The 26,122-nt window shown below is 42.5% G+C and overlaps 1 protein-coding gene across 1 annotated transcript; it reads left to right on the forward strand.

Moving 5' to 3' along the window:
* The first annotated feature begins 1,724 nt into the window (after positions 1-1,724).
* Positions 1,725-25,416, forward strand: LOC115131636 (carcinoembryonic antigen-related cell adhesion molecule 1-like). The gene is made up of 9 exons (XM_029663487.2): positions 1,725-1,862; positions 2,135-2,473; positions 9,878-10,162; positions 10,800-11,066; positions 12,689-12,967; positions 13,229-13,483; positions 13,692-13,812; positions 22,754-22,794; positions 23,373-25,416. Exons 1-8 carry the CDS (start codon positions 1,814-1,816, stop codon positions 22,770-22,772), a joined length of 1,614 nt encoding a protein of 537 aa, XP_029519347.1. The 5' UTR covers positions 1,725-1,813; the 3' UTR covers positions 22,773-22,794; positions 23,373-25,416.
* The last annotated feature ends 706 nt before the right edge of the window (positions 25,417-26,122 follow it).

Here is a 26,122-nt window from a genome sequence, read left to right on the forward strand (position 1 = left end):
GCTTTCAACCTTCTCTCTCTCTTTCACTTGGATCTGATGGGAGGACTTGACCTATCCCACAAGCCCCGAAGAGGTTCAGGGGACACACATACACACACACACACTCTTTCACAAACAAACAGACATATAGACTGTAACAGAACTATTGTACTACATTACTACAGTGCTTACTAAAAGTATTTTCTATGTCCTAACTGTATTATGAAGTATTTAGAACATAGACACAAAGGTATTTAAAATAAATAGTAACTATAGAAAAACTACTATGTCTGGCTTTATGTCTGTTTTTGTGTGCAAACATATTTTTATTTGGGATAGAAAGATTTGATAGATTTTCACTGTATAACATCCCCATGCCAACCTTCAGCTTCTTTTACCACAGTCACAACCTCACACAGTATGAGGTTATCACTAATCTGACACAGGATCAGCTAACAGTGTAATGCAGCCACTCCACACTGGAGTATGTTATGCTAACCTCTGCTACTGTGTGTCAGTATAGTCAAGGTATAAAGGCAAACAGGAAAATGCAAATGTGTTCTTTATTCATCTGACTCCTTAAAGGGGCAACCTGCAGTTGAAACAATAACAATGTGTACTGTTTCAGGAAAAAGCTGAGGGATGGGGGCTGGAGAAATATAACCATTCTCATATTCATAGACAGGGCTACGGATGCAAGGACTGACCATCCATGATATCAAAATGATAGTTTTAACCATGTCTTGAGGCTATACAGTGTTTGTTTACACTTACTTTGTTTACAAACATTGTGAAACAAGCTTGTATTTGGAGTTCTGATGTGGTACGACAGTTGAGGTAAACTCATGAGGCATTTATGCGTTATATTCTTCAAGAATAAATGGGGACTTATCATTCATTTAGTCCCAACATGGACGTAGCAACTGCAGATTGCCCCTTTAAGTCACATGAGACATTTCCCAAATTGTAATAACTTTAATGAGACATTTCCCAGATTGTCAGGTTAGTGTAACGCAACTCATATGAATGTACATGGAAGATTCCAGTTCCTGCTGTCTCGTGCTGTGGTGTTGGTGGTCTGTTACACAGGATGTGGTGCACTGGACTCGCACATCTATACAGGGTCATGAGAGACCTCAACGATGTACCCTGTACAGTAGAATAGAATAGATATTTTATTGTCCAGAATATATTTCTTTATTCCTGTCTGATATTCTGCCTCCTGGAAATTCCAGGCCTAGACATTTTGCCTCGTGTACAACTGAACTATCAAGCTGAAACCTTGTCTGGTATATTCCACTGGGTGTCAGCACTGTCAAGGCAGATGGCAAAATCAACATTTACCTAAAACAATTGCAGTAGACTTGCCTACAACGCTTTTTAGGGTATGGGGTGAATATCTTTTGAAATAATACATGTATTTTTGGTCTTTGTTTGCCACGTGGAAAGCTATAGTAATTCCTATTTTTCAAGCAATACATTGTATTTAGATTTACTTAATGGTTGAATTGCTAAACTTACAGTAATAGTAGCCTCTATGAGCGTATATGATGACTTGGCATAAATTGTTCGGCTATTTGACATATTTTGGGCATTCAACTAGACATGATAATTTATTTGATTTGTTCATTCTTCGTGGTAATAATAGTTTGTAGTACGTCAAAGTAGAGTGTGGTATGCAAAGGGTATAAATCCATTCAAAGAGGCGGGTTTTCTGATGTCGACACCTTTACTGGGTGTGTACCCGTAAGGAAGTGAGTACTCATTCAGTTCGTAAAAGCGACAGGTGAGCCCGCATTATTCTCTGTCGCAAGAAGGGTTCCAGACATCTGGGATGGATTTGTTTAATTTGAGGTCGCTTGTCATTTTGCTGTCAGCTGTTGGTAAGATGAATGAATATATTCATTATTGTTAGGCCTACATTTACTAGTGAATACAAAATACTTTGAGATGTGTTGGCTGGGTTTGTTTTTTGTTGGCGCATCAGGAGATGCATTGCCGTTGTTCTAGTATAATGCCTTTTTCAGACCAATAATAGGCAAACCTTATTTATAACTGTTCGCTAGTCCATTGCGAATAGCTTGCTCCTGTCTTGATGTCTATCACACACTTGTATGTTGAAGTGAACACCTGCATTCAAACCGGTTTCTCTCAGGATGCTGCAACGGGCAGAGCGTACTGCCAGCCGGGCCGTTGGAGGGAGTACTGGGAAAGAACGTCACGTTCAAAACCATTATCATCCCCACAGATGTTGGCAACTTTATCACAGTATCTTGGAATTTCAACGGTGGTAGTGGACTTGTACCTGTTGTCACTTCTGCGCCCAAAGGAGAGACAGTTGGCGCTGGTTACGCAGGAAGAGTATCACTGAATTCATCCACCGGCGTATTAAATCTGGCATCCTTGACGGCGAAGGATGGCGGAGACTATGCAGTGACTATGGTCACTAGTACTGCAGTACAGCGCACAGGTGCAACGTTGCTCAAAGTTCTAGGTGAGTACAGAAAGTCGTTGATTGCAAGCATGCGTAAAACGTTCATTGAATGCGTAAAATACCCGATGTAGCCTACGCATTTTGGCATTTGTTTTCCAAAATCAACTTTATTGTTATTTACAACTAACTGTTTTCGTCTATTCTATTTATTCCCAAGTAGGCCCTACCTGGATGATAGGTATGCCCCTCCCCACAAATACATTTTGATGTATAATTGCCTAAAAAATATTTTAAACGAGTACCAAAAAAAATGGTTCATGTCAAAAGGCAAAAACTATCAAAGTGAGAAATAACCTGAAAAGATGCTTAAGACTCAGGGTTTTATATCCATCTTAAGGGCGTGGCCCTTTAGCTTGGAAAAGAGGGTTGTTCTTAACCACGACGTTGCGTCTACCATAAACCCCCGAGGTGGCTTATTGCTATTATAAACTGGTTACCAATGTGATTAGAGCAGTAAAAATACATGTTTTGTCATACCCGTGGTAGATGGTCTGACTTTTTTTATTTTCATTTTACCTTTATTTAACTAGGCAAGTCAGTTAATTAAGAACAAATTCTTATTTTCAATGACAGCCTAGGAACAGTGGGTTAACTGCCTTGTTCGTGGGCAGAACGACAGATTTGTACCTTCGATCTTGCAACCCTTCTGCTGACATACCACGGCTGTCAGCCATTCAGCATTCAGAGCTCATTTTTAGTCATTTAGCAAACGCACTTATCCAGAGCAATTTACAGGAGCAATTCGAGTTAAGTGCTTTGCTCAAGGGCACATCAAAAGATGTTTCACCCTAGTCAGCTCGGGCATTCAAACCAGCAACCTTTCAGTTATTGGCCCAACACTCTTAACCACTAGGCTACCTGCTACAGAGCTAGGAAACAGAGTGTGTGTGTGTGTGTGGTGTCACAAGACGTTTCCTGGATTGATGCTTATGCCAGGATCAAAAATCAGTTTTGCCATATCTCAGCTAGACACAGCCTATGTGATGCAATTTCCCTTTACAGTGCATTCAGAAAGTATTCAGACCCCTTGACTTTTTCCACATTTTGTTACGTTACAGCCTTATTCTAAAATAGATTAAATAAAAAAATGTCCTAGTCAATCTACACACAATATCCCATAATGACAAAGCACAAACAGGTTTAAAAAAACAGAAATACCATCTTTACATAAGTATTCAGATCCTTTGCTATGAGACTCGAAATTGAGCTCAGGTGCATCCTGTTTCCATTGATCATCCTTGAGATGTTTCTACAACTTGATTGTAGTCCACCTGTGGTCATTTCAAATGCTTGGACATGATTTTCGAAAGGCACACACCTGTCTATATAAGGTTCCACAGTTGACAGTGCATGTCAGAGCAAAATCCAAGCCATGAGGTTGAAGGAATTGTGCACAGAGCTCCGAGACAGGATTGTGTCGAGGCACGTATCTGGGGAAGGGTACCAAAAAATGTCTGCAGCATTGAAGCTCCTCAAGAACATAGTGGACTCCATCATTCTTAAATGGAAGAAGTTTGGAACCACCGAGACTCTTCCTTGAGCTGGCCACCCAGCCAAATCAAGCAAACGGGGGGAGAAGAGCCTAGGTCAGGGAGGTGACCAAGAATCCGATGGTCACTCTGACAGAGCTCCAGAGTTCTTCTGTGGAGATGCGAAAACCTTCCAGAAGGACAACCAGCACTCCACCAATCAGGCCTTTATGGTAGAGTGGCTAGAAACAAGATTCTCTGGTCTGATGAAACCAAGATTTGGCCTAAATGCCAAGCGTCACATCTGGAGGAAACCTGGCACCATCCCTATGGTGAAGCGTGGTGGTCGTAGCATCATGCTGTGGGATGTTTTTAGCAGCAGGGACTGGAATCATAAAACACGGGACGAGATGTTAAAAACTGTCCATTGTGCCAATAGATGGAATGCACTCGCATGAGATTTGCCGTGATGTTGACAGAGTGGCATGGGAGGTTTATTTCTTAGACTGGGGTAAGATGTCAATTTTTGGGACACATCCTCAGTAGTGTGCCTTCGAATCAGTGGGTGTTTCGGCCTTTAATCACTAAACACCCTCATCAAAGGTGGCCAGCTAAAGGGTGATCAAGCCTTAGCTTGTGTCCCATGCCCAATTAAGATGTCCCACGGGACTATGCAAGGCAGGGGCGTCCTCTTCCCTGAGCCAGCAATACAGCTGACCGCATACCTCATATGCCCTCCTCAAGTTGGAGGGATCTGAATTGGGTTCTCAGGTGGGGGTGGGGGGTCATGTGGGGGTGGGGGACCCTATAGCCCAGCAAGGGTCCTTCCGTTTGATGTACACAGCCTTTCGTGAAGGGGACCAGAGTACCATGTCTGGCCTAAGGTTGGTAGAAGCAATCTCAGGTGGAAAAATTAGTTGCTGGCCAATATCGACAAGCATCTTCCAGTCCCGGGCCATGGCTAGGTGTCCAGTTCCTGGCTTCGTAGGAGGATACTTGGGCCTTTTCTGTCCCTCCCGGATGAATGTTGTTGTTTTGACGGGATTGCTTGTTTTTGGAGGTAATGAATTGGTTGCACTCCTCTTGGTCTCAAGTGCTACAGCCAGGCTCTTGAGGACCTGATTGTGCCTCCAGGTGTAGCGGCCTTGTGAGAGGCTGGTCTTGCAACCTGTCATTATATGCCTGAGAGTCGCGGGAGCTGGGCAGAGGGGGCAGGTCGAGTCCTCGCCATACCATTGATGTAGATTTTTTTGGTGATGGAAGCACATCATAAACAGCTCTTATGATGAAGCTGATGTTGCTTGCCTCCATTTGCCCAAGCTCACTCCAGTTGATCTTTCTCCTCTCCAGGCCTTCCCTCAGCGTCCATTGCCCTTGTTTAGATAGAGAGACAGCCTTTGCACTTCTTGCAGTCTCCTCCTGTCTGTGCACCTCCTCAACCACCAGCTTCCTGCGTTCAGATGTTGTTGCCTTACGGAACGTTGGTTTGCTTGCTGCCAGGCCAAAGCCTCCTCTTCCATGCTGGATATTCCCCACAAAGTCTTGGTGTCTCAGGGCCGATGTTGCTTGCTGCACAGCCTTGGATGATGTCCATTTCCGTCCAGTTTGTAGGGGAGGTGCAGCCTTGCTAATGGTCTGGTCTTTGGAGTCCTTCAATGTCATCTGAAGTCTTATTTTAGAGCACTTGTACTCCTCCGTTAGACTTGTAAGAGGTAGTTCAAGGACCCCTTTGCCATAGAGGCCGATGTTACTCAGGCATTGTGGGACACCCAGCCATTTCTTCACGTATGAGGTAATGGTTCGCTCCATCTTCTCCACTGTTGTTATTGGGACCTCATAGACGGTGAGTGGCCACATTACACGGGGGAGAAGTCCAAACTGTAGGCACCAAAGCTTGAGCCTCCCAGGCATTAAGGTCTTGTTGATGTTCTCAAGACCGTCGGCGATGTCCTGCCTTACTTGCTGCACTTGATCTTTATCCCGGAGGCTTTCGTTGTACCATCTACCCAGGCTCTTGATGGGTTGCTCAGACACCGTTGGTATCGGGTCATCTCCAATGCAGAACCTCACATCTTTAAGCTGTCCCTTGACTATGGAGATGCTTCGAGATTTGCTTGGCTTGATTTTCATCCGGGCCCACTTGATGTTATCCTGCAGTTTTGCAAGTAGCCGCCTGGTGCATGCTGCAGTGGTGGTCAGTGTAGTCATGTCATCCATGTATGCTCGGATCGGTGGGAGACGGAGCCCTTCCTTAGTTCTCTCACCGCCGACCACCCATCTCGATGCCCTGATGATGACTTCCATGGCCATAGTGAAGGCCAGAGGAGAAATTGTACAGCCTGCCATTATGCCTAGTTGAAAGCGCTGCCATGTTGTTGTGAAGTCAGGTGTTGTGAAACACAATTGCAGGTCTTGGAAATAGGCCTTTATCAGTGTAGTGATGGGTTCTGGTACGTGGAAAATGTTGAAGGATTCCCAGAGGAGTCCATGGCGAACTGAGCCAAAGGCATTGGCCAGGTCGAGGAAGATGACATCGAGGTCTCTCTTGTCCTTCTTAGCTGTTTGGATCTGGTGCCAAATCATACTAGTATGTTCCAGGCAACCAGAGAAACCAGGAATGCCTGCTTTCTATACACATATATCAATGTACTTGTTCCTTTCCAGATAAGTGGACAGCCTCTGTGATATTATACTGAAAAAGATCTTCCCTTCGACGTTGAGAAGGGAGATTGGTCGGAATTGACTGATGTCTGTCGCATCCTTCTCTTTCGGGGATTAGCACACCACCAGCCCTTCGCCATGCCTTTGGTATTATTTCCTTCTGCCACACTATCCTCATGAGCCTCCAAAGAAAGCGTAGAACATCCGGGGCGTTCTTGTAGAGCTTGTATGGGACTCCATTAGGCCCAGGAGCAGAGGCCGCTCTTGCTCTTCGGACAACGTTCTCTACTTCCCTCCATTTTGGAGGGTCAGTGTCCAGATTGAATTCTGGTGGTTGAATAGGTGGGATGTCATGTGGGATGACTATCTGCTCATGCCTTTTCATGTCCTGAATATTCAGGATCAAGGGAAAGATGAACGTAGCAAAGTCCTTAATGAAAACCTGCTCCAGAGTGCTCTGGACCTCAGACTAGGTTCACCTTCCAACAGGTTAACGACCCTAAGCACACAGTCAAGACAACGCAGGAGTGGATTCTGGACAAGTCTCTGAATGTCCTTGAGTTGCCCGGCCGCAGCCTGGTCTTGAACCCAATCGAACATCTCTGGAGAGACCTGAAAAAAGCCATGCAGCAATGCTCCCCATCCAACATGACAGAGCTTGAGAGGAACTGCAGAGAAGAATGGGAGAAACTCCCCAAATACAGGTGTGCCAAGCTTGTAGCGTCATACCTAAGAAGACTCAAGGCTGTAATCGCTGCCAAAGTTGCTTCAACAAAGTCGTAAAGGGTCTGAATACTTACGTAAATGTGATATTTCTGAATGCACTGTATGTAAAAATTAAATGGGCAATCAGTACATTTTTGGGATAAAGTAATGATATGTAGCATAGGATTCTTGAAGAAAACAACTTTACACTACTTACACTACTTGCGCTGTTCTGTGAAGGGAGTAGTACACAGAGATCTTCAGTTTCTTGGCAATTTCTCACATGGAATAGCCTTCATTTCTCAGAACAAGAATAGACTGACGAGTTTCCGAAGAAAGGTTTTTGTTTTTGGACATTTTAAGCCTGTAATCGAACCCACAAATGCTGACGCTCCAGATACTCAACTAGTCTAAAGAAGGCCAGTTTTATTGTTTCTTTAATCAGAACAACAGTTTTCAGCTATGCTAGCATAATTGCAAAAGGGTTTTCTAATGATCAATTAGTCTTTTAAAATGAGAAACTTGGATTAGCTAACACATCGTGCTGTTGGAATATTCCATTAGAAATCAGCCGTTTCCAGCTACAATTGTCATTTACAACATTAACTATGTCTACACTGTATTTCTGATAAATTTGATGTTATTTTAATGGACAAAAATATGTGATTTTCTTTCAAAAACAAGGACATTTCTAAGTGACCCCAAACCTTTGAACGGTAGTGTAGTTTAACCATCGTTCCCCATCAGAATCGAAAATATACGCTTGTTGTACTACAATGTTTGTAAACAAAGTAAATGTCAAACACTATATAGGCGCAGAACATTGCTGAAATTTTCATTTTGATATCATGGATGGTCAGTCCTTGCATCCATAGCTATGTCTGTGAATTTGAGTGGGTACATTTCTCCAGCCCCCATCCCTCAGATTTTTACCAAAACAGAACACGCTTATTGTTATTGTCATCTGTTTTTTTATTTATTTTTACATTGCATAAAAGTACAGAGCTTCGTAATGGTATAGCATAAACTACAGTCGAAGAAAGCTATTGGAAAGTTATGCTGCTTTAAAAGTTGATAATCTGGTATTCCCAGTTTTGAGGAAAAGCCTTTCAAAGTCTTCACAGTTGTCAGAGAGCTGTTCTTTGTTCACACCCATTCAGCATTGTTCACACCCTCTTAAGCCTTAGCCCCACCGTTATCTTTAAAGCTGCACTATTTCCTGGTTGCAAAAACTCTAATAGTTCACCTAATTTCAGTTTATGTGACAAAACAAGCATGTTTAGTGTAGAGAATCATTGTACCATCTAAACCACTGCAAAATATATTTTCCATTAGCAAAAATATAGCATTTTCAGCTGTTTGAAGCTGGTGTACAAAACTGAATATAAAATATGCAATAACTAAACTTAACCGGAAGAGAGAGATAGCTCACATGGAATAGATCTACTGCTTCGTAGCCTTGCTTTCAATGAGAATGACAGATCTATAACTCGCATTTCTATGTGAATTTGGTCAGATCTCCCAAAAAGTTACATATTGCAGCATTACGAATTCACAATGGGTACAGTTGTCCGTCTACAGACGGTTGGCTGACAACGTCACAAAAATGATGGTGTGATTCTGAACGGTCAGAGAGCTAGCGACAATGACAAGAAGCTGCCATGTGGGGAATCGTAGGTGTCTCATTTCAGATAGTTTTATCTCGTTCTTGATACCATGGCTTGTTTTGAGTTTAAAAAAAACACTCGTTGGTGCGATTGCAGCCTGTGACATGGCAGACCAGAAGTCATCCCTCTCCATGTCCAGCCTCTCTATTATTTCAACCAATCACGGCTAGTGGGAAAGTACATGTCTTTTTTCATGCCTTACCAACTAGGCTCGTAATTTAACATTGTTATTAGTTTACTGGTTTGTTATTAGTATACTGGTTTGTTATTAGTATACTGGTTTGTTATGAAGGCGTATGAAAGTTCACATGTTCAAGAAGGCATTTCTGCCCTAAAAAATGCATTTCGTTGTAAAACCATTTTTAAAAACTTTGAAATGCCTCTCCTGTAAAGTAGTAATGTCCTTCATTCGCCCCCGTTCACGTGCTGCGCCACATACTCAAAGCTTTGAAGGATGGCAATGATGAGTCCGAACTAGAGAAAATGGCTTTCAGGTTATTGCAAAGTGTAAAACCACTAAAAGGTTATATACTATTTTATTAGGTCAGATTGAAATGACCCCTGTGTATTTTGGGTCAGTGAAATGCAGTTTAGTCTACGACATCACAACCATTGAATGAGCCGTCGTCTGGTTCACAACATATTCAGAAAGTCTTTGCTGACAACCTGTTATTTACTATTCAGGAGTTTAATGCTTTCGCTCCCTCCCCCTCGTCTTCTACTACCAAATGACGCTGCTTAGCCTTACAGTACAGCTTCATTAATCCGCCACTCTCCCCTCCCTCTGCCTCAAAACGCAAGTACCGACTTAACAGCTACCCTGACGCCCCTTGACCTGTTTGTCCATCACGTCACCTCATCCTCCCATTCACCTTCCTCTATCTCCGGCCTCCCCTCTTCAGAACCGGTCTCCGCCGTGACCATCACGTCCAACCTGAACGAAGCGGTCGAGTTCAACAGCACTGTGGTCTTGACCTGTTCGGCCAAAGGCTCCTTCCTCACGTACAAGTGGCTCAACGGCACCACCCCGCTGGTCACCGACGGGAAGCATGTGACCTTGAGTGCAAACTCCACAGTGCTGACCGTGGCTGGAGTGTTCAGGAAGGATCTGGTCGGACCCATCTACTGCACGGCCTTCAACAATCTAGAGAGTGACAACAGTGCCCCCTTCAACCTCACTGTCACCTGTAAGTACATATGTTCTTATAGCCTGGTCTGACATCTGTTTGTGCTGTCTCGTCATTGTTATAAAGACAGCACAAACGGATCTGGGACCAGGCTAATATTCTTATCCATTGATTCCACTCACGTCTCTGCCTGGCAATCTGAAAGGTTCAGGAAGAGTTTAGAGTCTAGAGTCTTAGGAGGCTTTGTGTGACTTGGTACACTCCCGGTGGGCGTTTCTACACCCCTCTTCTGTTTACACCATCCCTGTGGACTGACGGTTATGCTGAAATCACACCAACATTCCGAGCTCTAGTTTTATCAACACTTAGATATGATATTGAGCAGTAGATCAATTATTTTGTGTGCTGGATTTAGAATAATAAGTCAAGCCAGCCGTTTTCTATATTGTAACAGTGAGCAGCAGGCAGATCTAAATCAGGCATCCAGATCAGGCCATTACAATGCGGGCGACAGGAAAATGCAGTTCAGATAAGATCTACATTTCGTCATAGCCCCTCTGAATAGAGCACCTGGGAGGGGATCGACCTCTCGCGGCTTGTTTTTGTTGAGATTTTATGAGCTGCTACATTGTGGTTTGCAGCCTTAGGCCTCCATTAACAACAGCCCGAACGTAACTATTTTCCAATATATTTGCAGATGGGCCAGAAAACATCGCCATGACAGTCACCCCCACCGCTGAGATCCAAAAGAAGGGTTCCAACATTACATTGACCTGCTCAGCCCAGTCTAGCCCTGCGGCTGTGCTTCAGTGGATCCACAATGGAGTCCCGCTCAGTGTGGTGGGCCCCAAGCTGGTACTGGACAACGTTGCCGTGGCACAGAGTGGAAACTACTCCTGCATGGCCAGCAACGCCAAAACCTTGCGATACCTGGCATCCACAACAGCCAAGTTCACTGTAGTAGGTGAGTAAGAGTGGAACCACAAGAGCCAATGAGAATTCAAGGTTTTGTACATGGATAGGAAGGGTGCTTTAGTGAATACAAAGGGCGACCATGGACAGTATACTGTTAGAGACCTAGAGAGGCAAATCTTGCTCTAGTGGAACGTAAAGTAGTGAAACTGGTTGTTGCATTCAGTTGAGCTGCAGGTTCTTGTCAGTAAAATGTATTTCAGATGTTACTCATTACATTTTATTAGACGGACGTGTTCTCGTTGAACTGTTATACTAATTACAAGGAAGTTGTTAAAACCCTTTCTACATTTTAATGTTTGTTACAGCCACTTTTAACACAGTTTCTTTAGAATTTGCCATTAGTCCTCCAACCCTGTCTCAGAGAGATTGTATCATCCTTTTTAAGGTGATGCCATGAGCAGACAGACTGAAACCTGTTTCCTGGCTTGGTGCCCCTGAAGGCATAACACCAAACACTGAATGAATTTCATATGATTTTGAAGCATGCCGTACAAGTTTCAAACACAGTGACCTCGTATCATGTCAACTTTGTACGTTCCCTCATAGTTTTTTAAAGCTAGCGAAATATGTGCTGCATGTACTGAAACTGTTTACAACGGGAGACAGGCAGTCTACCATTTTGTGAGTGACTAAAACCTGCCTGGTTGGGGGATGGTCTTTCAAAATGCCTTGAGTCCTTGAGTCGGGTGTTGTTTTCTAGAAGGAAGACAGATTGGGGGATGGGGAATGGGGGTGATTGTTGCCCATTTAGCAGTCCTTTCAGTTATTCTATGAATGTTCCCATGTACTTGGTAAAAAGTAGTGAATAAGTCTAATTATTCTATCATGAATCATAGAGTTACACATTTTACTTTTAATGGCTGAGGAAATAGGAATTTGCCTCTGAAAATGTTTGCCATCAAGCCTGACTCGACACTTATTGACCAAAGTATTGCTTAGGCAGTTGTGAGTCACCATTGAGGGCCATGAACTTTGTGTTTAAAAAATATTATCTTGGCATTAGTTTTCCAACACTCATTAGTCGGGAAAGGAGAGATCGAGATAAACAAGACAGTGGTTTCACATGTTGTCCAAAACAAAAAGGCAAGGTTGGCTTTAGTTCCACTTATCTATTCTATTCATTATCTATTCATGTAGGTCATTTGGTTTTGCTTTGTTGACATCGGCCCATTCAAAAACTCATTGTAAAATAATAACATTTTATTTGATGTCACATTTTATGGAAACATGGCCTGAAATAAGCTGGACAGTGATATAGTAGCTACCCATTGGCCACAAATGTCAATTCAACGTATATTCCACGTTAGTTCAACGTTATTTCATTGAAATGATGTGGAAACAACATTGATTCAACCAGTGTGTGCCCAGTGGTTAGTTAGATGTAATGTCATTAAGGTATAATGAAAGTACAATGTTTTTTTAAATTTAGTAGACATCATCCAATCCATTCAACTGAAATCTAATGAATCGTTCATCAAGCTTCATGTGGTGTTTACGTTGTAAATACTGTAGTACTCTGAAATCTGGTAGTTGTAAGTGAAACCAGCTGTCTTTCAGAGTTATCACCTGGTCTGTGTAAACCCTAACTCAATTTGTCCTCTGTGTTTGTAGAGGCCATATCCGGCGCTAAGATCACAGGCCCCAATGGAACGCTTGTTGCAGGTAACAGCACGGCCAACCTGAGCTGCCAGGCAACCACCGGCACCGCCGACGCCCGAGTGTGGCTGAAGAATGGCGCGGCACTGTCTCCTAGCAACAGGGTTGTGGTCTCTGCAGACAAGAGCTCGATCACGATCAAGCCAGTGCAGAAGGAGGACAGTGGGGAGTACCAGTGCAAGCTGACCAATGCTGTGAGCACAGACTCTGCCAGCATCAAGATAGTGATCAGTTGTGAGTATGAGGGCCTTCTGACCTCTTCACTGACCCTTAACACCAATCGCAACCCTGGCCATCAAAGTTTAAAAAATGAACGTTATATTCTACTGTTACTTTGTTCATAAATGTTACAGTATCCAAAAAGAAAAGCTTTGTATTTCACCTAAATCCATGATAAATTGTCTGTATGCTACAGTGTAGTATTATTTAGGTCAGAATGGCCAAATCCAGGGGAATTTCAAGCATAAAGCTAAAATTCTCCTTTCCATGTCACAGTTGGTCCTGAGACTGTGTCCGTGAAGGGGGTAAATTCCGTAAAGGTGACAGAGCCTGTCATGCTGAAGTGTGCCGCGGTCTCTCTCCCTGCTGCCACCTACACCTGGAAGTTCAATGGGACGCTGACCGGCGTGATGACAGCCGAGTACGGCATCGATGCCGCTGTGGCCACGAACAGTGGAATTTACACCTGTGAAGCCAGCAACGCCGTCACCGGGCTGAGCACCTCCGTTGCCCACAAGCTGTCCGTCAAAGGTTTGATTGTGGAGGCTGTAGTAGTACTCAACCATTTAGCACCATGGCTCTTAGGATGTCTTCTCACCCTAACTGTTATAAGGATATTCTACTTACAAATCATGTAGCACTGTCCACGTTTATCTCGTATGAAGCCGTTGCAGTACTTTGAGATGTTCTGATGATGATGATGATGATGATAAATGGCTTTGTTCTTGGGATTCCGCAGAGGAGGGAGCACCGGATGATGGTCTGACTGGCGGGCAGATCGCTGGGATCGTCATCGGTGTGCTTATCGCCCTGGTGCTCATCATCGTAGGAGTCCGCTACATGAGACGGAAAAAAACACCGTGAGTACCCTTGGTTCTACTTTTGATCCACGCTATTCCATAGAATCCGGTACGGCTCTGTTGGCAGACACAGCTGCTGTGTGTATTGATACACAATCTGTCATCGTCTCTAAATACCCTTCCTGTGAATCTACAGTCCTCGCTTTCACTTCTCTCATTCTTTGGCCTCCTAGAACTTGTGCGCCTGATTGTTACCAAGTACAGTATCTTCACTCTGTTCGTAGCATCCAAACTCTCTGCACTCCCAAGCCCTGTTTCATATGCGTCCACACAGATAAAGGTACTGATTTTATTGGACAGAGCAAAGAGAGATAAAGCAGACACGGGCTGACACGCCTCGCAACATTCCAGCGTTTGGCAACTGAAATCTTTTTTTTTTTTTAAGACTTTCGGGTCATGGGCGTTCTGAACAAACCAGAAAAGGAGAAATATACCACAGGTGTCCTTGCTCAAAACCCTTATTTGTCATTGAATCTCCAGCTTGTTGGAGTACGTGTTCACGTTCTCATTCCTCACCCCTTCCTCACGAATAAAAGTGTTGTCAGCAGAGCAGTAGTGCTGAGCAATTTGCGCTTTTTGTGATCGGTTCGGTTTCTGCTCAATTATAAAAAAATAATCCCGGTTTTCAATTATTTAAAAAAAACATTAAATGCATTATGTGAGTTGAATGTTGTAACAACACAGAATTCAACTATGAATAAAAGTCCCGTGATGGTAGTGACTGCCCCTTACTGCTTATCACTTATTAACCAACATTTATCACTTTAATAAAATATTTCACTTGTTGTGTATATTACATTTGTTTTATTTAATTACTTTATTATTTAATTCCAAGTCATCATCTGATCTCTATAGAGCAGCTGCCTATGCCGTCTGACAAAAGCACTATATTAGTAAAATCAAATAAAATTGTATTGGTCACATACACATGATTGGCAGATGTTATTGCGGGTGTAGCGAAATGCTTGTGCTTCTAGCTCCGACAGTGCAGTAATATATAACAAGTAATATCTAACAAATTACACAACATACACCCAATACACACACATCTTAGTAGGAATTAATTAAGACTATATACAGTGGGGCAAAAACGTATTTAGTCAGCCACCAATTGTGCAAGTTCTCCCACTTAAGAAGATGAGAGAGGCCTGTAAATATCATCATAGGTACACTTCAACTATGACAGACAAAATGAAAAAAAAAACAGAAAATCACTGTAGGATTTTTTTATGTATTTATTTGCAAATTATTATGGAAAATAAGTATTTGGTCAACTACAAACAAGCAAGATTTCTGGCTCTCACAGATCTGTAACTTCTTCTTTAAGAGGCTCCTCTGTCCTCCACTCATTACCTGTATTAATGGCACCTGTTTGAACTTGTTATCAGTATAAAAGACACCTGTCCACAACCTCAAACAGTCACACTCCAAACTCCACTATGGCCAAGACCAAAGAGCTGTCAAAGGACACCAGAAACAAAATTGTAGACCTGCACCAGGCTGGGAAGACTGAATCTGCAATAGGTAAGCAGCTTGGTTTGAAGAAATCAACTGTGGGGGCAATTATTAGGAAATGGAAGACATACAAGACCACTGATAATCTCCCTCGGTCTGGGGCTCCATGCAAGATCTCACCCCGTGGGGTCAAAATGATCACAAGAACGGTGAGCACAAATCCAAGAACCACACGGGGGGACATTGACAGTGAATGACCTGCAGAGAGCTGGGACCAAAGTAACAAAGCCTACCATCAGTAACACACTATGCCGCCAGGGACTCAAATCCTGCAGTGCCAGACGTGTCCCCCTGCTTAAGCCAGTACATGTCCAGGTCCGTCTGAAGTTTGATAGAGAGCATTTGGATGATCCAGAAGAAGATTGGGAGAATGTCATATGGTCAGATGAAACCAAAATATAACTTTTTGGTAAAAACTCAACTCGTCGTGCATTATAAACATTCACTTACCTTTGAGGATCTTCATCAGAATGTACTCCCAGGAATCCCAGTTCTACAATACATGTTTGATTTGTTCGACAAAGTTCATCATTTATATCCAAATAGCTTTTGTTAGGGCGTTTGGTAAACAAATCCAAACGGGCGTTCAGGTCCAGCCGAACGTCGGACGAAAAGTTCAAAAAGTTATATTACAGGTCGTAGAAACTTGTCAAACTAAGTATAGAATCAATCTTTAGAATGTTTTTATCGTAAATCTTCAATAATGTTCCAACTGGAGAATTCCATTGTCTGTAGAAAAGCAATGGATCGAGATCGAACTCTCTCGTGACCGCATGCCACTAGCCTGTGGCACTCTGCCAGACACCTGGCTCAATCCCCTCTCATTCCCTCCCCCTTCATAGTAGAAGCCTGAAACAAAGTTATAAAGACTGTTGACATCTAGTGGAAGCCTTGGGAAGTGCAATATGACCCCATTTACACCGTATATTGGAATGGCAAAGAGTTGAAAAACTACAAACCTCAGATTTCCCACTTCCGGGTTGGATTTTTCTCAGGTTTTCGCCTGCCATATGAGTTCTGTTATACTCACAGACATCATTCAAACAGTTTTCGAAACTTCAGAGTGTTTTCTATCCAATACTACTAATAATATGCATATATTAGCATCTGGTGGCAGGCAGTTTACTCTGGGCACCTTATTAATCCAAGCTACTCAATACTGCCCTCCTGTCACCAAGAAGTTAACCTGTTGCGACGAGCCATCCCGGATCCGGGATCGTGAATACAGCCTCAAGCTCATTACCATAACGCAACGTTAACTATTCATGAAAATCGCAAATGAAATGAAATCAATATGCTAGCTCTCAAGCTTAGATTTTTGTTAACAACACTGTCATCTCAGATTTTCAAAATATGCTTCTCAACCATTGCAAAACAAGCATTTGTGTAACACTATTAATAGCTAGCGTAGCATTTAGTGTAGCATTTAGCGTTAGCATTCAGCAGGCAACATTTTCACAAAAACCAGAAAAACATTCAAATAAAATAATTTACCTTTGAAGAACTTCAGATGTTTTCAATGAGACTCTCAGTTAGATTGCAAATGTTCAGTTTTTACAAAAATATTATTTGTGTTGACAAATCGCTCTGTTTTCTCCATCACGTTTGGGTAAGAAAAAAAACGAAAATTAAGTCATTAAAACGCCAACTTTTTTCCAAATTAACTCCATAATATCGACAGAAACATGGCAAACCGATGTTTAGAATCAATCCTCAAGGTGTTTTTCACATATCTATCGACGATAAATCCATCGTGGCAGTTGACTTTCTCTTCTGAAGAAATGGAACGCACATGGACCTAGAGATTACGCAATAATTTCGACACAGGACACCGGGCGGACCCCTGGTAAATGTAGTCTCTTATGGTCAATCTTCCAATGATATGCCTACAAATACGTCACAATGCTGCAGACATCTTGGACGAACGGCAGAGAGCTCAAGTTCATTCATGGCACATTCACAGCCATGTAAGGAGACGATGGGAAACAGAGCCTCAAAAATTCTGCTCATTTCCTGTTTGAGGTTTCATCTTGGTTTCGCCTGTAGCATGAGTTCTGTGGCACTCACAGATAATATCTTTGCAGTTTTGAAAACGTCAGTGTTTTCTTTCCAAAGCTGCCAATTATATGCATAGTCGAGCATCTTTTCGTGACAAAATATTGCGCTTAAAACGGGCACGTTTTTTTTATCCAATAATGACATAGCGCCCCCATAGGTTGAAGAGGTTAATAACCTGAACCAGATTACGGGCACTGGTTACAGTAAGGAGCTTCCTCTTGAGCAGACAGCTTGATGAAAACCAGTCAATATTCATGTCCCCAAGAAAGTAGACCTCTCTGTTTACATCACATACACTATCAAGCATTTCACATATATTATTTAGATACTGACTGTTAGCACTTGGTGGCCTATAGCAACACACCAAAAGAAAAAGGCTTTAGATGTGCCAAGTGAATCTGCAACCACAACACTTCAATAACACTTGACATAAGATCTTCTCTTAGCATTACAGGGATATGGCTCTGAATATATACAGCAACACCTCCCCCATAAGCATTCCTGTCTCTTCTATAGATGTTATATCCTTGTTATGCTACTGATGTATCATCAAATTAATGATCTATGTGAGTCTCAGAAATGGCTAATATATGAATGTTATCTGATGTTAGCAAGTTATTGATATCATTAACCTTATTTCTAAGGCTAAATATATTAATATGGGCTATTTTCAGCCCTTTCCTGTGTAGCTTATCAGAGATAGACATAATACTGAAAAGAGCAAACAAAGCAAGATAAAAAAAATATACATTCAGCAGTCCATTAATCAGTAGGTGTGTGTGTGTACTGCGGAGTTGAAGCTACGAACCCATAGGCTTGGCTCTCTCATCCCTTCCAGGCTTCTGGGAGGGAGGGTGGACAATGAGCCTGTCATAATGGATCTAAGCAATGTCCCCACGTTCTCTGGCAGCTTTCATGGCTGGGATCAGTTCTTTCCACTTCTGGCGCACAGCTTCAGGATACTCCTCGTTGAGGAAGATCTACGTTCCTCTCAAGTTCTTGGCTCTTTCCAGAACAGCTTCCTTGTCCTTGAACCTCAGGAACTTGACCACTATTAGCCTGGGCCTATCACCTGGGCCGGTGGTAGGTTTTCCAGTCCTGTGGGCACGCTCCACCTCAATCTTCCTGTGGTCCATCCTCAATTTGTCAGAGATCATTTCCCTCACTTTGTCCTCAGACTCTGTCCAGGTCTCATGTGGAAATTCTGCAATTCCGTCCACAACCATTTTGTTCCGCCTTGATTGTCCCTCGAGATGGGCTGATTTATCTGTCATGGATTCACATACAGAACTGATGTCCTCTCTGTGACTTACAGATTGTTGTCATCTTGCCGTTCTCCTGTTTCAACTCATCGTGCTGACCCTGGGAGAACTGCAATCTGTTCTTCAGGTCCTGGACCTCTCTGGTCAGGTTGTCCATTCCTTTATTAGTAGAATCCACAAGTTTTTGGACAAAACACTTGAAGCTATTTTGTTGTTGTTGTAATAACTGCTTGTAGGTCTTTTTTTGTTCGTTTTAAAGAACCTTCACATGTGATAGAGACACCGCTGTCATCAACGGTACTCCTGCCGGCTTTGGTCTTTGTCATGGTAGCTAGCAACGTAGGTTACATTGTTACTCCTCGCAGTTCCAGACAGGGCACGTCACAGGGAAGATTGAAAACAACACACAGAGGGGATCTAGACAGCCACAAAAACACGTTGCGGGCTGCGTTCAAGAAAACCCACTAGCTAGCAGCTAGGCTAGCAGCGACGCCAAATAGCTCCTCAGACCCGTCCTTGGTTGGCAGGGTCACTGGAAAGAGACAAGCAGTCCCAGCAATTGATGCCAACTGCGTCGCGGGATTCAAACTAAGAAGCTAGTTACCAAGAACTTTCCAATACACTTTCAAACACACTTTTCAAACAAACAAAACCGAGCTCTTCCTCGTTCCACATTCAACAGGAAGTGACGCTATGTTAAAACAAGGAAAAGGGAAATAAAGTTACATGGATTTCTGATGCAAATGTGAACCCAACCACCTTCATCCAGACAGGAAGATGAGCCCCCAGATAACCAACCAGCATGACACACATTTCCTCCTACCAGAGAACTAACAAGCTGACAGCCAGTGAACAAGGGGAATGCAGTATGTTGTTGAAAGCAGATACCTGGTTGGTCAGGTTTAGACCGCCCTGTGTGCACAACTGGGTTCACACACAGCTGCACACTTGTTTAATTGGGAGAGGGACTGGCGGGTGCAAAGGCAGATACTGTTTCCTGATTAGTGTGATAAGTGGCTGCACAGCAGGCCAGGCCCCTATGTAAGATGGGGATTAGCGATTACAGGTGCTGACATTGTAGGTTTCTGGTAAAGGTCACTCTTTATAGTGAGCAGATTTTTTTCCACCTGGTTGAGCCTATAAATGTCTGTCTCAGGTATACACTGAATCTGTTTAACCATGTTCTGATATACGTTACTGGACACGTTTACAGAGTATCCAAGTGATTTAAGCAACTAAGATATGATTCTGTTGATATTGGCTAGATCAATACCATGACGACATGTATACAGGAGATAAGTGTTCGCAAGATCTGCGTGTGTTTATCCTGGCTCTTTCTACTCATTCTGCCTGGCCTTGTCAGCCTGGATCAACGCTGTGGGTTTCAGTGTTTTGAAAACACAGTCGGACCACATTCCAACACTCTCTCTAGCTCTCACACTCAGGAGAGGAAGATTCCATCTCAACAGCGGAGTCCGCCACTTTTCGCTCCTCTCTGAATCCTCTTAAGATGGCAAGCTGTCTGGGCGTGGTGCCCCTGAGCAGTGGGAACGGACCCTTCCGGCCGAGCTTAAGCCTCTCTCCTCATTTCCGACGGACTGGAGAGGTGGACATAGAGTCAGTGGAACAATGATTAGATATGGGGAAGATATGCTCTTCTTTAACGTCCACAATTGGAAATGGTTCTTTCCAGGATAGTCACTGGGGGAGATGCTGAGTTGAGAGTATGATTGGAATGTCACCGTCGTGTCTGCACAGGTCTCTCTCTCTCTCTCTCTTTCTGTCCATCTCCCTCTTCTTCTCGCCTCATCTGTCTTTTGCTGTCTGTCACTCTTTCTAACATTCTTCCTCTACAAACCTCTCTTCCACTTGGTTTCCTCTTTTAAGTCACAGTGGCAGGTAAGAGAGGACAGTTTCCTCCATCCGGTTTGTCCTGAGGGCCATTCCACACGGACATAATCCTATTTCTGTGAAGACATGCCGTAATTCAGCCATAGTACTGGCACACGGGCACATCTGCAGGATCAAAGTGAGGCCTGCCAAGTACCCGTAGTTGATATTGTAGTTATTGAGTCGGTCCTCTTCCTGTCTCGTCGTCTACTGCTCTTATCAATGGCGTACAACTAGGCTAAATGATCAGATGCTTTCTGAGATGAGATCCCAGCATTAAAAAGGTTACAAGATCTACCAACACTGCTCGTGTTCGCCAGGGCATTAGGGTCTGTTCATTAACCCTTTACACTCGTGGGAATTGGCGTATATGGATAGAGGTAAATAGAAATGTTTCTTACAGAAGGAATATGAAAAACATAACCATGGTATCCATTGAAAGGAAACCATTTGGAGATTATGGGAAAATGATTCAACTATAGGTGAGGACAAAACAGTTAATTAAACATAAGATTGAATCCAAAGATTACACTGTTGATTTTATGTGCATTTTACATTAACTCTACTTTTCGACCGCATTTGTTGTTATCGAAATCTAAAAATACTCTGGATATATTCAGTAACATGATAAGAATATAAATGGGAAAAAATGTGGTGTAGGTGCAATATAAAAGACAAAAAAAAAGAAGAAAATTGTTTGAGGTCTAACTGGCGTCTCCAAGTGGCTACACACCTCTCCAAAGTGTGCACAGTTCCTAAGCAATGTCAATGCACTTTTATGCCTCAAAGAAGAGTCTTTAACTATACTGCCCTACCAAGCAAAATAGCAGTAACTGCTCATAGGGTGAAACTGAGAAAAATTACTTCAAAGTTGTTTTATTGTCCAGCCAAATGAATTGTAGGCAGATCATTGGAGGTGTTGTTATCTGTCTTACTTACTATGAGGTTATTTTTTTATTAATATTGGACCCTGACCTCTGGCATGACCTTTGACCCTAGACAGCTTGGTACACCCACTGCAATACGTTTCCATTACAATTATATATTTTTTTTACACAAGCTTGTGTTAACATATTTATTTGTATTTATTTTGAGGCTGTCGGTGTCATATAGTTTGATACTTGTGTCAGCAAAGAACAATAAATAATACCAAGATAAACCGTAGACAATGCAGCAAAAAAGCTCAGTGAAACCAAGGTAAAAGGCAGTAACTGATGTGGGTGATGGCAGTTTGTGCCTTTTTTTCCAGTTACTGCAAACACTAACGCCCATTTTCTCCATAACACAACACAATGGAGGCAGGATATGATATTTGTCTACATGATAAAGCATATATTTAATGTATAACAAATGTAAATAACTCATTTTTGACCAAATGTGCAGTTACTGCTCTTTTGCTTGGTAAGGCAGTATAAGGTGCTATTTTGAACTCTCCTAGCTGTACTGTTGAGGAACCAAAGCAAGCAGACTTGTAGTTGTTTTGTTTGGAACACTGCCCCGCATCCCCACCATCACACAATTACTGTTGGTGTTTACACATTCCAAAAACAGTCCACTATAAAATCGCAATCTGGTCAGGTAGGCATCATTTGAAAGCGTACTCTATTGCCCCCATGGCTAGCTAAGTTACAAAATACGATGTTGTAGTGTTAGGCTTTCACAAGGCAATTCAGAGAAGCAGATCGTAAGGTTGGTAGGCATAGAATAGAGCCACGAGGGCATTCGGATGCGTGTTCCCCGCCACATTTCTTCACAACACAACAAACAGGCCCATTCTGTTCAGAACAGCCAGCGTATGATGCCATGTCATCTTGTAACTGTACATTTGAAGCATTGTGATCATAAACGTTGACAATTAAGAAAGGCCTCCCGAGTGGCGCAGCGGTCTAAGGCACTGAATCGCAGTACAGCCACTGCATTCCAATTTAGGCGCGTATCAGTGTCAAAATCTGCCATTTTCAAAAAGTGGGTTAAAAGTGTAAAAGAGCTACCTATGGGCATTCCATCAAAGAAATGAGGAGACACAATTCCTTTGAAATGATAGCTGCCTGTCTATATTTGTCGCTTCCATGTGGGTATATGACCTAAAATCAAGTCATTCGGGATGTCAAAAGTTATCATCCCCACAACAGTGAGGCGTTTGTTTCCTCAAATCCCTTCAACGCGAGGTCATCGTTCCACTAATCGCCACTATTTTCTTTCACGTTCTGTTTCAGGATCGAGTCGCCGTACTAGAAGAGATCCCCGAGGAAAGCTGGTAAGTTGCTCTGTGATAACTCCATACTATCCTCAAGTTGTTTGCGTTCCCTTGTCAGGCGACGCAAGCGAGCATTGTCCTCTGTTGTAAACAGCAGTTATCAAGGCTGTCTCCAGAGCCTGGGACAAACATATACTTGTTGATGACATTCTTATTGGATTGCGTCCGAAGTTATAGCTGCCATTCTATGGTGCCACTCCCTATCACACAAATCTGACCTGAAAGGCCTCTGCCTTTCAGATAAGAATGTTGACTTTACACATACTGTAGGGAGTGGGCACCAAGTCCGATTCTGGCATAGTTACCGAAAATCTGTGTGCTTCTTTCGTCTGAATGAACAAGAAAGGCAAAGATCCTCATTTGGGCTATTAGCATTTTGGGAGTTGAAGTAGAACAAAAGCCAGTAGATACTGTATAGCCTGACTATTGCCAATGTTCACCTATGAGGTGAAAGACTTTCAGATGAGGGATGATGAGAGAAAAAAAAAGTCATTTAACTTCAGATGTTGTTCTTTTTTTACTACAGTGTTCTTAGTGATAAACTATAAGTCATGTGACTCCTTTCTTCTTGCTCACAGGAGCTATCAGCCCAAAGAATCAGCCAATTATTCCCCTCAAGATCCATCGCTGCAGTCTGGAAGACCAATCAGGTGGAAACCTCCCCCAAGTCGGTCCAGCAATACAAACGTTTCATCACAAAGCCCACATAACCACAGGGGTCACAACATCCCTCCCTAGGAGCTGGTCATCTCCTTTGAAAATGTTGGTGTGTCTGGGACTCTGGGTCCTTGTGCTTGGATTGGACCGGAAAGCTCCAACGCATCTATCCCATCTAACATCTATCTGTCTGTATGGACTTATATTCCTTCACACACCTTCCCTCCTCTCCATCCAGCCCATTGGCTAAGGTAAACAGCTTCTAACCACTCCCTGGGATGCTGAACTCCTTCGCAAAACTGAGGAATGTCATCGCTTACATCAATTTCTCCACATATTCCTTAGGAAATGAAATGCATAGACTTGAGCGATGGTGGTGCCCTTTCCGTAACGAATGATCCTTTCAGCTTTGCGAAACTGGAGGAGGATTTAGTGGGGGCAATATAATGTAGAAGATTGTAAGGCTTGAGTCACTTGGTCACTCCTCACTGATCACAACATCAAGGCGAATGGGCAAATATTGTCTGAAACTTTCAAACAACTGACGGACACAGGTTCATAAATCTGACGTTACCACCTCTGCTTGATCCCAAGGGTAGCTTTTAAAAATAAAAATAAAACTTTTTTTTTTCTTACATCTGCAAGATCTGCTCGTAAGAGCTTCATGTCAAAACAGCAACGACAAGATCCAACACGCAGCAAATGTTAGGGTGAGAAAGAAAAGATAAGAATGTTTTTGTGGGCAAAGACATTCTTTAGTTTTGGAGGGAAAATGTGTGTGAGTCAGGGCTGTGCTAATGAGTTTCGTTATTTGTTGTATCCCACTTTTCAAATGGATCCATCGTTGAAATTTGAATATTGTTTGTATTATTTTGGCTTTTGTAGTATAATACAAAAAAATACAAAAAGTATGTTTTTAGGACCATAAATGAACAACTGCCATTTTATGTTAACTGTAACACAACCCCTTTTACCTACTTCTTAGCTTTGTGAAAAATGACCTCCTTGTTTTTAGTCACTAGTATTTATTTTTTTGTAACCTTAGTTGAATTGATTGAGCTGACGGTGTGTGTTTTTTTTTAAATCCAATAAATGATAATGAGTAGTTTGACAGCACACACAGTTGTGTGTGACGCCCAGTCACACACACCTTCAGTTAGAACACACAGTACTATGGGGGGAGTTCATTATCTGTTGTGTTTTCTCCCACACATTAAAGTCAATGGGGGGGGGGGGTTAAGTCTTGAAGTCTTGAAGATGACCAGGGAGAAATCTACAACTTTACCTGAACAGTTTCTTTTTACTGTTAAAAGGGATAGACCAGCTCAAATGACAAAATGGCACATCAATAAACTGCTCGCTTTGTAAATATGATTTACTTCATGTAAATGTGAACTGTAATGAACATTGCATTTTTTAGGCTTGACACTCTGTCATCTATTTGGGGTTTCTTGTTCAATCTTAATTTGAATATTTCAAAATGTCATACATTTTCTCAGGTTGTTTACAATAATGCGTATTATTCTTTAACGACTGAACTGCCTATATTCATGAATCATTTTCTCTTTGTATAGACACACCTCTGAGATGTTTGTTTTAGTTTTATTTATTCTTCTGTTGCTACTGCTATTTGCTTTTGTTACAGTCTGGTTTATTTTCAAAATGAGCTTTACTTCCTGTGTCTAGCTAGCCAACCCCAGTCTCTGTATATTTCTCTCTCTCCCCCCCCCCCCCCCCCCTCCTCTCTCTCTCCGTCTCTCTCTCTCCGTCTCTCTCTGTCTCCTATTTGTTCCTGGGATTTGGAATGACACAACATAAAGGCAGACCAACGGTTCATTTTTTAAATCCTCTTTACTGGTGAGATAACCAAGAGGATTTGTGTCTCGCTGCAGTTGGTGTGTGTATGCAATGGTGTTCTCCTCTCCTGCCCCACCAGTCTCCCTGTTTCTTCACAGGTATACCTCAGAAAGAAAGAAAGAAAGAATGTAAAGACCTGCTTTAACAACACAGAGACAAGGAATCCCTGTGGTGGGCAGGTTGTGTGTTCAGGGTGGGAAACCGACACCCTGAGCACAGGGGTGGGTTAATTAAAGCATCCATATTTTATCCGAACCACATTTACATTTGAACTGGATTTGAAACCACACATTTACATTTGAACTGGATTTGATCCTCTTGTAAACACATTCCTATATGAGTGTGTGAATTGTAAACACATTCACACACTCATATAAAAATGAGGTCTACTGTTGAGTGCAGTTAGAATGGGAATATGAATGTGCAGATGAACAAACACTACAAGGTGCAGGAGGTGCTTGGTAGTGACCAGGCTATCAAGTTCATTTTCCTTGAGTCAACAATGGATTTTAAAAAATTTTTTTAACTGTTGTTCTGGTTGGGTGTTAAAACAATGGGACAATTGTGTAACACTGTACTTGAATGTAAAAGAAAACTCAATAAAATGTTTGTGTACAAAAATCCCTGGATCCCTTTTATGTCATAAGATTTCAACACATCTATGATCTCAAGCTTTTTGTTGTTAGTGTATTAGGTTTCTTGGGTTAAAAGTGCTGTGCAACAACCGTGTGTAATAAGGCATGACATCAAATCTACTGAATGTAGAATGTTTCTGAGCAATTATCTTGAAAATGAAAGTCATGAGGAGTTTGTA

Source organism: Oncorhynchus nerka, linkage group LG7, assembly GCF_034236695.1.
Source record: "Oncorhynchus nerka isolate Pitt River linkage group LG7, Oner_Uvic_2.0, whole genome shotgun sequence".
Lineage (NCBI taxonomy): Eukaryota > Metazoa > Chordata > Actinopteri > Salmoniformes > Salmonidae > Oncorhynchus > Oncorhynchus nerka.